Source organism: Phytophthora infestans, genomic scaffold (assembly GCF_000142945.1).
Source record: "Phytophthora infestans T30-4 supercont1.32 genomic scaffold, whole genome shotgun sequence".
NCBI lineage: Eukaryota > Oomycota > Peronosporomycetes > Peronosporales > Peronosporaceae > Phytophthora > Phytophthora infestans.
Window position 1 is genome coordinate 595,675 of NW_003303727.1, and position 16,399 is coordinate 612,073.

Consider the following 16,399-nt stretch of genomic DNA (forward strand, 5'->3'; position numbering starts at 1 on the left):
GAACGCTTCAATGGTGTCGCCTTCAGACCATTCGTGTAGAAATCTACACCGTTTCGGTCCTTATAGATGATGTAGCCTGCGTTTTCGCCTAAATAATCGTTGGTTCATACGCTGTTCGATTCGCTTTTGCAACGCGACGTTGACGCTTTTCGGTGATCTTTATGTTTGGCTTCCCAACCAGGCTCCGGGCTCACAGCCGCTACCATCACCGAGCTTTCACGATTTCCAGCATCAACACGCTCAAGCACCACTGATCTGCTGAAGTCTCGTCCTCGACATTGTTTCAAATTAAATGCACTCTACCCAAAACGTGACTATCAGACTAGTAGTCGGCAATATCATTCAGTGGACAGATGCTCATGGCCAGCTCCAGACCCAAATATGCGTTAAATTCAGATTCTGTAATTACTGTACGTTCTGCCTTCACTAGCACAGCAGACATCCATCTCCGCAGTCTCTTCTTGAAAACACCAGTAAAAAAAAAAAAACATACTCGGCGTTTTTGTCGTAAGCTGAACGCACTTGTCTCCGGATTGTCACGTGAAGCCCGCTTTGCTCACGCATTGTATCCATTTACGCCTCGGCGATACTTTCCGGTATAGGTAAAAAGCTGCCTGGGTCTTGCTCTTGGTCTCCACCGCCACACTCGTCCCTTTCTTCCTAAGCATCCGAAGCTATGTCTTTATTAGCCGTATCTACGTCGGCCATGTCGATTGCAGCAGGGCTGGCAAGCTCTCAATCTCCTACCAAGGAGTCAACAACTCCGATCGACTCTCCAGCTTGTTCCGTCATTGTCGTTGCGTGTTATGATCTGTTGTGGATATGGAGAAAACCTCTAACCTGCTTATATCACGAGGCCAACATGGGGCATGCTCTATTGGAGGTCTCTAGAGACCTCTATCGACGTCACGGCTTCATCTGTTAATGAGCGACGAGGTGATTTGTCCAATGAGAGTCGCTTATTTGATCTGTTAGAGGTCTGTAGGGACCTCTAATTGGCACGGTAGTTAAAGGTTTAGGCCGTGTTCGGTTTGCAGGGGAAAATCCAGCTTGTTTAAAAAAAAGCTAAAGCTGTGGAACAGTCGTTATGTTAAGTAAAATAAAGATAAAAATAAGTGATCGTGTTCCATCAGAAAAAGGCTGGATTTGAAGGCGTCTGCGACCGCCAACCATTATACTCAGGTAGACAAAGAAAAAAAGACCAATCACCAGGGAAAAATGGTAGACAGCGGCCAAGACGATGACGATGACCGGTGGCTCCTCCAAGCGCTTGGTAAAATGCAGGAGGCGGCAACTCAAAAGCAAATAGCACTCAAGGAGCCCATACCACGGCTATTGAGCACAGAGACCCCCCAGCCACATTTTTTTTCAGTCAATCCACAGCAGTTTTCGTCAGTGAGTGTAGGAGCATTGATCTTGCTGTCCGAGCCAGCACCACTTACGTCACATAGTCTCTTGAATACATCGTATTCGTACATCAGTCTTGAATATTTAGTTTTGCATTGGTCTGCCAAATACAATAATACGGTCAGTACAATAGTGTCGGATAACTGAAACCACTAACCTTTGTCAGCAGGGATTCCCTCTTTCGCTAGGCGCGTTACGATAAGCGCCCAGCCCTTTGACTTGACACCTTTGTCGCTTTTTAAGGAAGCATTGCTGCGCGCTGCAAGGTAGCACTTATGCAGCGCCTTTTCATCCACACGCCTCCAGACCACCCTTTGTTTCTTCGTCTGCTGCTCCATCCGTTGGTTTTAGAACTACTGTCACTGTTTTAAGGGGCAAAGGAGGACGAATCAAAATTCAACCCAGAGCTGAATTTTGAAACCAGTCGTTTGGAGCTATCCTGTTGGATGTCATTTTTTGTGTTTCTTAGCGGAATAAAGCTGGTTGAGACATTCCAGCTCTTTAATAACAATTACAGCTGGTTTTAGCTTAGATCGAACACGGCCTTAATGTGTTGAGATTACAAATCTGTGTGGGGCTCGAAGCATGTTTTTAGTAAAATAAATTTATTGACTTCAACAGGCAAACGATCTGGATAAACGATAAAATGGCATGCTTCGTTCCTTGCTTAGTGCTAATAGCGGGTTGGCAGCTGCCAGTGTAGCCCTACCGCGACCCCGACTCTGGACGGCTCCGACAAATGCATCCAGCATTTACATCCGACCACTGCCACTGTCGCAGCCAGACTGAAACCACTCACCACTCGGAGTCGGCGGTGGCAATGACTGGATACTGCATAGAATATATGTGAATGTCATTATTGCTCTAAACAATATTAAACATTAGTACATAATTTATATATTTAACAACTTGGGCTGCAGAAGCGGCACCTGCATCGGTTTTAGAAAAGCTGCCAATCGCCGTGGATTCTGCTCGCTTTTAAAGGAAGATCACTCTTGATGCTGTTTTTATATTTGGCGCTGCCAACTGCCTTAGTCGACGCACCGGCCTGCAACTCAGCTCGTCAATCATTCAGTAGCTGCCCTATCATACACTTCAGGCTACGGTACCATCGACACAGAACACTTGTGACTAAGTTCGTATACAGGCTTTGTATCATGACGTTGAATAAAAAAATTGGGTTTTGCACGAACACTTGATAATATAGAGGTGTGAAAAATGTGCTATGGAAATTCAGGGATTCTGTGCCTCGCTGTAACAGATTCTGTTGGGAAAAGTAAGCTTTTGTTTTCATCAGAGATGTCTAGCCGGAACGACAGGCAGATATCAAAATATTTGAAGTGTGTACTACTATTTTTAATAACACAACAGTAGTAAAGTTAAAGATAGCTTAGCGAATTATACGGTTCTGGAAATGTGCAAATGTTTGAAGGTCAAACGCCAGCCAATTTCCAATCAGAAGGACACGTCAATCAGGTCCGAACCGTGTGTTTTATTAACCCCCCCCAAAGCGAGCGGATTTCGTTGCGCCTATTTACCGAAACCCCATACACGTTATGGATAGTGGGTTACAATAGTAAGACCCAGCTATATTTTATCGTGTATTTAGCAGAGTCGGTACAGCGCCCCACCCCTAGGGTCTTCATTTCTCGATATCGTGTATCAGGTATACTAACATGTCTGCACTGTACGCGATAACGCTGATATCGTGTCCTGAGTGAACAAAGACAACACAACATTTGTACAAAAACACATCTAGCGGGGAGTGACGGGTCATATTTTTGTCGATATTTAGAGAAGGATTCCACATGGCGATCTGCACAAAAAACATATATTCAAATCAAGTTATTTTTGAAGCCGGAATATGTGCTCTGACGACGATCTCACTAGATGCCGTCATCGTTGGTGTGTGGCCGCCATCCCGAACGACCCTGAGAGGAAACACTTCCGATTTCAGCTCTAGACTGCGACTCCGAGTCGCTGGCATCAGAGCCACCGTCACTTGCAGCGCGTGCGGGCTTCCGGGCTCGAATTTTGCGCTTGCGTCCTGATTGAGGGATCATAGTTCCATTTTTCCAGTGTTTATGCCAGATATCCCAGCACGAAGTAGGTTCGCCTTTGCTGCAATGCTTCACCTTGTTGCAGCGGAATACGCGTGCGGCTAACTCGTGTCTTGATGTTGTTTTCAGCTTACATTCAGCACAGTAGAATGTCGTTTCCCCTCCTCGAGACGTGGCAGCGCCTTTTAGCACCGAACAAACCTTGCACGCACGCTGCCTACGCTTTCTCGTCTTATCGGAGTTTCCTTTGCGCCACTCGTCGGCCTGTACAGGCATGTGCGCCGCCCGAGCTTGTCGTGCCCGCGTTGGCGTCGCGTGATGCCCGCGGTGGCGAAGAAGCTGCACCCAATCTTCCAGTAGCAACTGACAGAGCTCTAGATGAAGCGTCTTCAGAAACGTCACGTGGGAAACCCTTGGCTTCCCGGTTGCCGCTCGATGGTAATTGTGCACGATGAAAGCATTAATGATAGCCATGTCTATTAGTCCCAGAAAGAGAGATTTGTAGTACTTCTTGTAGCGCCGAGCCAATTGCAGTGAATACCTAATAATACGTACAATACATGTTAAAACGATGACTTCAACGTGTTTATACAGGATATGAATACTTGCCGTTGTAGACGTAACTGGTCGTGAACGTCGACTCCGCCCATGAAAGTCTGATAGTCTTTAACGATCCGTGGACACATCAACTCTGTCGGATCTCCAGCTACTGGATTCCTACGCACGATACGGTCTGGTACTGCACTTCCTCCAGCAGCAAGCAGATACACCGCTTGATCATCCCACCAACGGACGGCCTTGATCGATGGCACCTTTTGGAGGGTGGCTACGTCATACGTTCCTTTGACGATCTGTGCTGGTCGCTTCTTTGATTCCTTCCTGCCGTTTTTAGTCTTCTTTGGTAGAATTGCTTTGCACAGCCCCTTTCTGTTCGTCATTATTGTGCCCAAACTGTAAAAGTTCATGGTCAGCAGCTGCATAGCCAGCACGACAGAGGTGTAAAACCTGTCGGTGACTATGAGACGTCGCTCAGTTGGTCCGTTGACGCCAAAGACTTGACGTAAGCTCCGTACGACTGCGGCAGGTCCCGATTTTTCATCACTGGGTGTGCTACTGTCTTGCATTTGTTGCTTTCCACAATAGACTTCAAACCTGTAATATACACAATAGTTCAAAAGGTTTTAGCACGCCGAAGACACGATAAGGTAACTTTGAAACCAAAAAAAAAAAGAGCGTGCCCGAAGGCACGCTCTTTTCCTTACCTGATGCAGTATGCAGACTTGGAACAGCACAGCATAAAAAGCTTTGTGCCCCAGCGATGGGGCTTGTCCTTCATGAAGATTCTCATCTTGTTGAACGGAGACGTGCACGGAAGCATCGCTTCGTCAAACGCCATTATTGGAGGTGGGATGAAACTGGCCTGAAATGTTTCTTGCAGCACGTCAATCACCGGGCGGAGTTTCCAAGCTCGATCGGTATGCGCTCTTGCGTCAGCATTGCTGCTAAAGTGGAGATTCCGCGAGATATGATAGAAGCGATCTCTAGTCATAAATGCGTTAAAACAGCCACGAGGAATAGCACCTTCATCTGTAGGTTATCAAACCTCTCTTTGTTGGGAGCTATGGTTCTTGCAATACGTAATCCAAGAAAAATAGCAATTTCTCGTCCTGAAATGTCCTTCGTGTTCAGCAGCTTAGTCTTTATGATATCCGGAGGTGAGACATGGAAATCAGGCCTTTTCAGCTTCCTATCTAGCTGCTTGGCGTGTAGACTCTCCACTCGCGCGTCCAGGTTCTCCATAAAGTAGTCGTTACTAGCACCCGCAATTCTTTCTAGTAAGTACGGCGGGACGAACTGAAAAAATGCACCAATTGGGGTCTCGGCAGCGCTCAACGCTGCAGCAGTTGGTCCATGTTCACCGCGAAATAGATCCGGATAGTCAATATTTGCCCAATCATCGCGACGCATGTCGTAGGGTTCATCCATGTATGGGTAAGGCGTCTGATTGTGTACTGGAGACCACCCGTTCTCCTTCATGTCGGCTAAAACATCAGCCTTGAGGTTGCCACGTGCAATCTCGTGAACACCACCTACTGCTTCAAGTAGAGACGCATCAAATGGAAGCTCAGGTGGAACGACATCTTCATCTTCAATGCTGGGATCAGGCTCAGCGAGCTCCAGCTCTTCATCATCGTCGTACACAGAGAATCCTCCCCCCTCCTCGTCCGAATCAAGACTTGCAAAGACATACTTGTCATCGCCGGGCGTTACAATGTTAGGATCGTCTGTTAAAAATATACATGATAGTTGTTATTATCATGTATGTGTATCATGTATACAAAGGAATTGTATATCGTGTACATACACGTTTGAACCTACCAGATAAAGCCGAACAGGAAAACGCACCGCTCGATGCCGCGTCCACGCGATCGCCGTCTGCGGACTGTTGCACATTTGTGGGGCTTTGCGGAGAGTCGTTAGAGTCATCTGACTCATCACCCAAACAGTTCATACAGATTGCGCCTTGAAGTGGTTGGCACAACTGGAAAAATACAACGTTGAAAAGAGTTAGCTACAACACCTTCGAATTGTATGGATGGCACAGTAAATGTACCGGGTGTGTCTGGACTTGACGAAAATAAAGCATCGATATCGTCGTCAGCTTCATGCGGCGAAGTAGTAATTAGCGGTGCACTGGAGTGAGATTGCATTGGAGAGCTGGGGTGCGTCTGTTGTCGTACTGGGGTGGTTGAGAGCGGCTCTTCACGCACTGTACTAACTGCACAATACACGATAGTGTTAGACAGGTACGGTGTAATGTACAGGCGTTGTAAAATATACCTGTTGGAGGTGTAGTAGCGTCATCAGGTGGAGTGGCTCCATCGTCTTGCCTCGAGGATGCGTGTGTGGCGTCGTCGGTCTGTCGTTCATCTTCCTTTTGCCTTGCAAGCTCATCTATACACGCGTCAACGGTTAGGCTCAAGTTTTCAATACATCGTTAGAATAAACAACTTACCAAGGTCTAGTCGATCCAAATACGACATCAGCTCCTTCTCCCCTACAAAGAAGTCTATTCCGCGGACGTCTGTCTTGCTTTTACCGGGCTTCAGATAGGTGTGGTCATTTGAGAGGCCTGTAGGAGGCTTGGAAGACCAGCCTTCTTGCCGTAGTTCCTTCCACCGGGCCCGAAAACCCGACATCTGACTGGGAGCGGGAGTTTTTTGAAATGAGCGCCAAAATGAGTGGCGTTGAAAATCCCTGCAGTTTCTTATATTGATTTGGCGTGAACCACATATCGCTGAGTTTCCTCAAAAATTTTATTTTATGAAAAATTGTGCAATGCACCGCCTGCGCACATCGCACCAGGAAGGATGGGGATCAGGCTTCACATACCTATCCCTCTTTGGCTTAGCGTTTGTATGACCGTATACAAAAACAAGGTGAAAAACTAGCAGATCAGTCATGCACCATTTATCGTGTATTATACAGGATAAGCCCTCCCTACGAAACGTGTATAATACAGGCCGTCGCTTTGGGGGGGTTAATACCGACTTCAGCTATACAGCTTAGCTAATCGCTCGAGATGTCAACACTGTAGGACTTTTACGACAATGTTTTAGTCACGAATTATGTGATAGTCGGCCATCCGGGTCATTTACGCGTTGCGTGCCGGTTTGGCAGCATTTGCGAGATGCACCGTCAAAAGTGCTTCGCGTTGGTCCGAGGGGAGGCGCAGATATTGCAAATGGTGCAAGGCCTCTTCCATGGTCTTTCCCTTCAATTTTTCCATGATGTTTTTCACTTGCCCAAATGAAAATGGGGTTCTCTCTTCGTCTTCTTCACCTCCGGGACTCCTAAGGAATCTATTGAAGCTTCCACCAATTGCTTTGATAGAGTGAGCGGCTTTTGGCAAAACTTGTTTCGAGGTCTGAGTATCAGTCGACTCCGTAGCTTCCAGCCCATTTGCTGTACACGCGGAAATAAAAAATGTAGCCACTAGGAAGGCGAAGCGTGTGCGCATGCTTGGAATCCTTTGGCAGTTGTGTGCGTGCGGGGTCTTGACGCTTGATGAGCAAAACTGGAAATGAGTTTGCGTTTGTCTGTACTACAAGTATACGTACACTCTCGACTCAAAAGAAATTTCGCTTCGTTACCGTAATCCTTGCTAAGATACCACCTCCGCTCAGAAAATAAATCACCTTTCAAAAAAATATTTCGCAGCGCTCCGCCTCGTTCTTTACCATGATTATAAAGTTTGCGGAGGGCTACTGATCCGGTACTGTGCTGCCACCTTAGCTGTGCCAAGCAAGACTGCATTCAAGGAGCTTTGACCTTTGAAACGATAATAGACCCGTTCAGATTGCTCAACTGCGGGTGTGCTTGTTCCACCACATCAGTGTAGCTGCAGGCGTTCTTGTTCGCCATTTCAGCAGCAAGTTCGTAAAGACTACTGAATCCGTAAGCCACTGCAGAGACGTTTTGCCTCGAGCATGCGCTAGACTTGATTCACGACAGCGGATGTCGTTGAGCGACAAGCGTGAAAACTTCGTCGCAATCATCCGCTCGATACACAGGCCTTGACCGGCATCAGCAAAGTGGACATGTTAGGTGTCCATACCTTCACTATCACATGCAATAAGCGGGGGCCGTTGCAAGGTGTCTAGCAGCTAACGTTGCCTTCAGCAGCCAGCCCAGCGCACACCAACGTCTGTCACGATGGACACATGATTAGGATCATTAATAGCGAAAGCGATGCCCTTGCTGACTCACCTGTCCTCTCGCATTCCACCTTTAGCTGTAGGGGGCCACCGCACGAACGAAGTGAGCGATGGCAAATGGGCGGGAGATTCAAACAGCCAACAGCCTTGCAGGAAATACATCGCCTTAGACGGGGTACCGCGGGAATCAGTTTAGCTACATGGCACACTGCTAAAACACTTTTACAAGGGTATGGAGTTTAAGCAGTCTGTAATCTTACTGGTAAGGTGATTTATTTTCCGAGCGGAGGTACTGTAATAATAAATACGCTACTTTACCTAATTAGCGTATTTTCTAACTTCCGATAATCATTACTTCACAATCAATTAGCATCACCCTCCATCAACCCATCTAAGATGGATCTTGGCCCCAAGCAAGATAATCGCCCGCTAATAACAATGCGCAGGTTGGTCCTCAGCAGGGCACGATGCAGGACATTTAGCAATGCAACCTAGTCGTTCATTTCGAAATGTATGACAAAATGCCTAGAATAGCTCAGTCGAAACGGAATGGGATACTGTCCGCAACGGACCGCGTTGCCTGGCAGGCAAAGCCAGCTCCTTCATTATAACGTAGTTCCATCTCTCCGCCGATGTTTCTCGAGTTGTCCTTCGCATCTTCGACCGAGGACAAGAAGATGTCTGCGTCCAAGGCTTTAAGAAGCTGGCAAAACGATTACGAAGACAAGGACGAAATGTCGCTTGATGAACTCATCTCCGACTTCCAGCAGAGTGCCACAAGAAGTCGATCAAGGTTGAGCCAAAGTAAACGAAGCTCCAACGCCCCGTCACAATCAAAAACGCCACCTTCAAAGAACTCAAAAGCAAAAGCAGACACTAATCGTCAGCGCGCGTTGAGACCACAGTCCACGAAGATAAAAGCAACTAGTCCAACTTTTAAGACCATGAAACGTGACGACTCCAGTGACGACGAAGCCGCAGTGTCCCCTATGCCTCGAATCGAGCACGTACTTAGGAATCGACCTTCATTCGCGAGTAAACGCTGCAGCGCCTGCTCTTCTGTATCAACGCAAGCCAAACCAACGAGGTCGACTCAAATGCGCAAACGTCAAGATAAGTCGCCTGTCTTGTCCTCACCATCACTTACTCCACCTTCGCTCTCTCCAGTCACGTCTTCCTCGACCACATCTTCTCCGCTATCTGTATCGAATGACATCTACACGTCTGGAACGCCCGATGAAGACTCCATCGACGCGTTGATTGGGAAAGAGATCCGCGATCTCAATGATTTGATCTCTACTGGCAGTCGAGTCAAGGCAAAATCATCAGCAACCGACGATGTTTCGAACGTGATTCGACAAAGTACGCGCTTCGGGAAGACATCGCCAAAGAATCTCCGTTCCTCGCTTCGACTTCGAATCCCCAGAGAGAGAAAAATTAGAGCATCCACGCCGGAGTCGCCTCCACCACCTCCACCTCCGGAAGATTCCGAAGACGATGAGGAAGACTCATTCGCTGAGGAGATCCGGAAGCTCCGAGAGAGTCGTCGGCTGAGCTCAATGGCCACTAAAACAGCCGAGAAAGAGTCCGAAAAAGAGGAAAGTTCCGACTTTTGTTCCGTGACTGCGTTGCGCGTCCGGAACGCTTCGAACACCATCAGTGAACTGCTTCTAGAGGCCTTGAAGCCATTTGAGGGCAAAGTGGGGGCAGACGAGGAAGCCAAAACACTCAAAGAGGAGACGAGTAAAGGTGACGCGGCAATACGGGACGCAGCGAGTGCTGAGCTGCAATGTGCCACTCAGACGATCGTGTCGCAGCTGGATCTGACGTTCGCCGACATGACGGAGCGTCGTAAGGCCGATTTGAAGGCCGACGAAGACGCCGCAGCAGCTGCGAAAGACGCGGAGAAGCGAGAGAAAGAAGCAGCTGAAGAGGAGAAGAAGACAGAGGAGAACGAGGCAAAGGAGAGCGAGATGGAGATACTCCGACTGATCCCCATGCAGGGCAAACTCCTCACGTGCTCAACTGACATTGAAAACGTGCTACAACAACTCGACAGTGCTGACATATCACACAATGAATTGAAGGTTGATGCCGAGATCAGAGCACTACGGAGCGTCACAGAGCGCAGAATCCAAGAGATCGAAGCAAGAATGACCGCGACAGCAGCGTCCAATCAGGAACCGGGTGTTGGCATCTCGTGGCGTAACGTCGACTGGGTTCAAGACAACCTCAAGGTGGACCCTGTACAGGACAACGTATCTTTATCTGAAGAGCCCGAAGATCCCACTGTAAACGTTGAGTCATCAGAAACGGAATCGTCTTTCGAGGAAGTACTACAGCGGCAGGTGTTAGAGAAGCTGGACCTGACTATGCTCAAACTCAGGCACGTCCTCGCTATTGACACGAAAGAAGCTGATGAGATGAAGGAGACGCAACAACGGGAGCAAGCGGAGCAAGAGCAACAGCAAGCGCAACTACAGAAAGAAAACGAGGAGAAGCAGCGCGCAACGGAAGACGCGGAGACAGCGAGACGACGAGTGATGGGGCTTTCATCCCTTGACGACGTCGAAGGTTGGCTCGACGAAGGACGAAGGCTGCAGGATCGACTCTGGTGCAGCCAGTCGCTGAACCGTTTGATGGCGACGATGGAGAACCGAACGGAGATAGAGGACGGTGACGAAACGTGCTATAACAATATGACACAGACTGAGACCGAGGGTCGATTTGATCGTCGGATGGGACCTCTGGGAGGGCAAGTTCCTAGTCTCCATGTCGACAAGGGGAGCGTTCGTCAACGCAACTATCCTGAGCGAGGGTGGGAGAGACCAGAACGACATCCAATTAGCACCAAAAGGGTGCAAGAGGTCAATACCCGAGGGTGGATACAAGTTGCGAACTGCTCCAGTGACAGTGAAGTCGAGGATGGTAGCGGATCAGAGAGCGACGGACAACGTATGGACCATCGCAAGAGCGGCTCTCCGTCTATGTCATGTCCTTCCCCAGGATTGATCAAATCGTCTCACAAGACGCGAGCTCCAGTCAAAGAAAGCAAATACCCACGAAACGATCGATTGCCGTCTAAAATGCAGCAAAACAGACGCAGACGAGTTGCTCGTGACATTCAGCATGAAGTGACTCGTACAATTCAAGCGCTGCAGGTGGAGAGACGGCGGAAGGCAACTTGGATCAGGAGTCGCCTTTGCAGCCCATCACGTCCAGCTTTCTAAGCACTTGAAATGACGTTTTAAACTGGCGGAGTGATGAGTCACGCGTGATGAGAACGCTAATGAAGTCAGACAGTTGTCTTCTTTTGTCCTCGTCGACAATTCTCATCTGCCATTGATGCTTCGAACACGTTTTTTTTTACTCCGGCTATAGCAATACTCGCACTTACTTTTCATCACTCTGCTGGCCACGAGTGCATCGGAAGCCACGAAGTTGGGTAAAAGCTAACAGCTCACTTCAATGGAGAGACCAACATTCATCAGAGATTCCTCCTCAAGTTAGAAGACTAACAAGGCTCTGAACGTAGAAGACGGAGAAGAAAACAACATCATCAAACGGATGTTACAACAAGAAGTCTTGAGCAAAGCGTTACTGTAATAGTAGCTGTAAATCCCTTGATTTTAAGACAACTTCGATGCGAGCAGTTAACATACGTATACTGGATTAGTACTGTAGCTCGTTAACTCGAGGTTCTCGATTACGCGATGAAGGACTCGTACTTAGCCGGGTTCCAGTCTGGGAAGAACTTGGCCACGCTCTCGTGCACCTCCTGCTCCGTGCCGGCCACACCGCGCCCTTCCTCGAAGAGGGTCGTGAGGAAGGCCGCAAAGTCCGTGTCGAACTTTTTCTTGTTCTCCTCGTAGTCGACGTGGCGGATCTCGATCTTCTTGTTCAGTTTCTTCTCCACCAGGTCGCGGATCTGCAGAGGCGACAGACGCTCGGCCTCGAACGGGATCTTGGCGCCTTCCAGTGCGCTCTTGGGGGCCGTCGACAGCACGTGAGCCACGAAGCGACGCACATCCGTGCGCGCCGTGATGCTGAAGGCCGTCTCGCCCTTGCCCACCACGTTCATGTAGCCTTCGTCGTAGTGGAAGTCCAGGAAGAAGGGCAGGAACTCGGCAAAGAGACCCGTGTAGAAGATGGTGAAGGGGATCTGGTGCTGTGTCAGCAGGTCCTGCACCTCCTTCTTGGTCACGTTCGGGCCCTCCGTCACCTTGACGCCGTACTCGGCAAGCACGAGCAGCTGGATTGGCTGCAGGGACGATGGCCTTCTGCACTGCCATGTTGAAGGGCGACACGGTGCTGACAGCCACTTCACTGCCGCTGAGCACCTTCTTGACGGCGTCCTCGTCCTCGTACGAAACCTGGTGCAGCGTGGCACCACGAGCCTTCAAGGCCTGCAGCTCCGGCTTGGACGCGTCACGCGTGAGGATAGCGACGGACACTGCGTCGCCCTTCCTGAGCAGCTCATCCGCGACTGTACCGCCGACGCCACCGGCTCCGATAATAGCGAACTTGGTGTAGACAGACATGGTTTGTAGTATAGTGGTGCTGGTGAGGACTTGAGTCTTGCTGCGACTTTTGAGTTATGAGGCTGCAGACACGGCTACAGTCCGTCATCGTGGAGAGCGTAGCGGTCGAGGTGTGATTGCGTCTCCCCTTGACACGTGCGCAGTAGATGACGCCTCGTCACTTTTGACTTGGAGTTGCTGACGTACTTGATGATGGCTTGGCCATGGTGAGTACCATAACGAAGCGGTCCGAAAATAAGAAGTGAATAATAACCGCGAAAATAGACGACGTACAGCGACGGGATGATTTATTGCGAGATTACCATATCCTGGAACTTCAACATCTGTAAGGAAGACTATACGTGGATGGTGTGCCCGTATTATAAGCTCTAAGGTAAAATGCCGGTTTAAGTCATTTGGATCAGTTTAAGGCGCACCAATAGCAGTCGTAGATGCATCTGATTGGTTATTTTTAGAGCGGCGCTCGCCTCCACGAATACCTGTCAGTTTTGATCTGGCTTCCAACCATGGAGCGTCGCACAACGTATATCAGCAAGAAGAAGATGGAATTGGTGAGGTCTATTCGCGAGGGAGGCAACATTGAAGCTATTGGCGAGGAGAGCGGTGTTCCAGTTCGAAACTTGTTCCGGTGGGTTGGAGAGGACGTTAATTGGCGTGAGAACGGGAATACTGGCCCGTACACCTTCCCACTCTGCCCAAGGAAGCCGAAAAAATATTTACGAATGGGTTGTGGGTCAACAAGTTGAGGGAGCTCCGGTTGGAAGGAAGGATATCGTCAGAAAAGCTCAACAGATTTCCAAGCTAGTTACAGGCGAACCAGTAGGCATGGGATGGTACCGTCGGTTTAAAGGAAGATTTCATGACTTGAGCTCTCGTGCTTCTCAGTCGGTGTCAAAGGTGCGCAATAATGTGACTGAAGTGGAGGTGGCTACACTTTTCAGTTCTTTGGCTAAGGCTATCGTGGAGGAGAACATGGATGGGAGCCGCATTTTCAACATGGACGAAACTGCATTTGAAAGCTCTCGTAAAATCACACGGGTCATAGCACTTAAAGGATCCAAGAGCGTATGGCATACGGATCCTACTACCAGCTTTCATCTCGATTGTAGCGTGCGGTAGCGCTAGTGGTTTCGTCGTTCCTCCGTTATTCATTCTACCCGGTGAGCGTGTGAGACCGAACTCTTAGAGCAATGCAGTATTCATGGAGCAGCAGTGACAGCTACTCCAAAGGCATTTATGACAGCGACGCTATTCGCAAAATGGATTGTTTTTATCGCTTTGTCGGTGCCCACACCTGTCAAGCGACCGCTACTTCTCGTCATGAATGGCTGTTCTTCTCATATTGCAGCCGAAATAGTTGAGACCGCTGATCGGATGCAGACCAGATTGGTGTGCCTACCTGCCAACGGCACACACTTACTGCAGCCATTGGATACTGCCGTGTTTTCTTCGTTCAAAAATACGCTCCAAGATCTTATTGATGCTATCATTCGAGCTAACGGGATTAATACTATCAGCAAGGAAAAGGCTCTTCAAATGACCGCACTAGCGTGGACAAGTTGCAATTTCAACAGCAATATCTCATCTGGATTTCAGAGCTGCGGCATTTTCCCGCTAAATCTTGTAAAAATGCACGAGAAGCTACACAATTTCCAACACAACGGAGTTTCCGCCACCGTCAAAAAGACTTCTTGGCTGCGATACAAGGAGACAGTACAGCACGATATCTTGCTTCTGCCTGCTCGCCAACACAAGCAGAGTAGGAAAAGAAAAACCAAGACAGTGGCTGGTAGATTGTTAACGCGTGAGATGCTTCAGCAACCTGACCAGCCCTCCCAACGAAACGCGCCGAAGCGAACAAGAAAATCGCAGAGAGACAGAATTTCTACAAAAATGACAGCGAGTGGTATGCACCACCAGGACCAGGAGCTTCATCAAAAGCAATACCACTATCACAACCACGAGAACGAGCACATTCACGAAGAGGAACAAGGCATGGAGAGCGAATTGGTGCTAGTGCAGCAGCACTCAGAAGTTGCTAGCAGTGATACGGTTCTGTTCGAGGTGAGCTTCTAAATACTCCGGATTTTAATACACCATCTATTTTCATCCAAGTCAAGGTTATAATTTTACGTGGGTTCTAATCGGAATTTACAGAAATGTAACAGGACGTGCACGATCGTACATAAAAGCCTCTTTTCCATACTCAAGTCAAGTTTAAAATTGCCTTAAACTGGCACACGACGAAAAAAGATGGTAATTTCAAACCGCCACTGATGGCCGAATAGTACTCAATTAATGTGTTGGGCTAACAATAAGAAAGACGAGATTCTGCTAATTCCAGTCGTGGTTGTTTTATTCTCGTCTTCAATGTCCGTTGAAAATTATGAGCTTTTAAAGTTGGTCATCTGTCACTGACTTAAACTGGCATTTTACCTTACTGCCACCCTGTCGGAGCCCATGGATTTGTCTAGTCAGAGATTGGTGCTGATATTACGCGATGCTAACAGCTCATTCGATACTGCCAGCACCATAATAACCTCTACTTATAGGTTAATTGGTAGTTGGAACGTGGAAGGACAAAGAAATGTCGGAATATTGTTAATTTTTACAATAATAGCATCGGGTGCACTTCTCTCTGCACAGCCTCGCTACTTAAGGACGGGTGATCACAGCCCAGCAGTGTCAGCACTGGTGTTTTTGATACTAATACTCTTATTAATAGTAGCGGAAGTTAGAAGATCGTTTCTAACACATTGGCTAGTGGCTAGAGTCACCAGGGGTTCTCCAATACAGTATTATACAGAATTGACGGTGGGCCCGCGCAATAATAAAAAGTGAAATTCCACAATTACCAATAAAAAAACTGCAGTAAGTATTGCAGTATTGCCTACAGCTCTGCGTCACTTCCAACTGAAGCTAACCTCGTCACATCCAATAAATCCCTGTTTGCATGCAAAAACATAATCAGCTCAAAATTGGCAGGTAACATGCATGTTCGCTAAGGTGTAAGCACCAGCTTACACTGCGAGAATAACCGCTCGCATGCATTTGATGTTGGGGGTAGCTGCTTCTACAACTCACTGTTGATAATATCACCACTATCTCCTCCATGCTTAGCGCTCTTGCTTGGACCAGCACAAAGAATATGCGTCGCGTAATCTTCCTTGCATGTCTTCATCTTGCTACAACTGCTTCAGGTCTCGAATCACTTGACCGCTGCAGCTTCTGCAGCTGAATGGACACCTCCGTTGATCATTGCAAGTTGCTACTCTGAGATAATGATTGGCTATCAGATTCATAACAAAGAGCTAGTATGGGCTAAACAGACATCAAGATACGGTGCTGAGACGTCCAATTGCTTCGTATCTAAAGTTTCTATGAGCCTACTTTTGTAAATTATACTGGAAATATTGGAGCAATATCATATTCATATTTTTAAGAAGGTTGCAGTAATCCGTTTTTATATTTTATAAAACTGATTTTAGTGATACTAAAAAAATTATTCAGACCCCTGAGAGTCACACATCGCAATTGTTAGAGTAGCTCAGTAACCCAGTCAGCCCTCCAGCCGGACGCGTGTGGGACTGTCTGGCCTCGAATATACGTGTATATGTGTGCTCCTTCGTTGCCTGCTGTTACTACGTAATAATAAGGCTTCAGCTAGGAGTCC

General features: G+C 48.1%; 4 protein-coding genes across 4 annotated transcripts; 2 read left to right on the plus strand and 2 right to left on the minus strand.

Annotated features, from left to right (window-relative positions):
- Positions 1–7,122: 7,122 nt before the first annotated feature.
- PITG_14086 (secreted RxLR effector peptide protein, putative) lies at positions 7,123–7,488 on the minus strand (the record flags this gene model as incomplete). Its single annotated transcript, XM_002899169.1, has 1 exon — positions 7,123–7,488. The coding sequence occupies one exon, from the start codon at positions 7,486–7,488 to the stop codon at positions 7,123–7,125; it is 366 nt and encodes a 121-aa protein (XP_002899215.1).
- A 1,329-nt stretch (positions 7,489–8,817) lies between these two features.
- PITG_14087 (uncharacterized protein) lies at positions 8,818–11,323 on the plus strand (the record flags this gene model as incomplete). Its single annotated transcript, XM_002899170.1, has 2 exons — positions 8,818–10,861; positions 11,286–11,323. 2 exons carry the CDS (start codon positions 8,818–8,820, stop codon positions 11,321–11,323), a joined length of 2,082 nt encoding a protein of 693 aa, XP_002899216.1.
- Positions 11,324–11,891: 568 nt separating this feature from the next.
- On the minus strand, positions 11,892–12,726 carry PITG_14088 (uncharacterized protein; the record flags this gene model as incomplete). Its single annotated transcript, XM_002899171.1, has 2 exons — positions 11,892–12,419; positions 12,472–12,726. The coding sequence occupies 2 exons, from the start codon at positions 12,724–12,726 to the stop codon at positions 11,892–11,894; spliced, it is 783 nt and encodes a 260-aa protein (XP_002899217.1).
- A 506-nt stretch (positions 12,727–13,232) lies between these two features.
- On the plus strand, positions 13,233–14,915 carry PITG_14089 (uncharacterized protein; the record flags this gene model as incomplete). Its single annotated transcript, XM_002899172.1, has 4 exons — positions 13,233–13,354; positions 13,668–13,791; positions 14,323–14,790; positions 14,895–14,915. The coding sequence occupies 4 exons, from the start codon at positions 13,233–13,235 to the stop codon at positions 14,913–14,915; spliced, it is 735 nt and encodes a 244-aa protein (XP_002899218.1).
- Between the last annotated feature and the right edge of the window lie 1,484 nt (positions 14,916–16,399).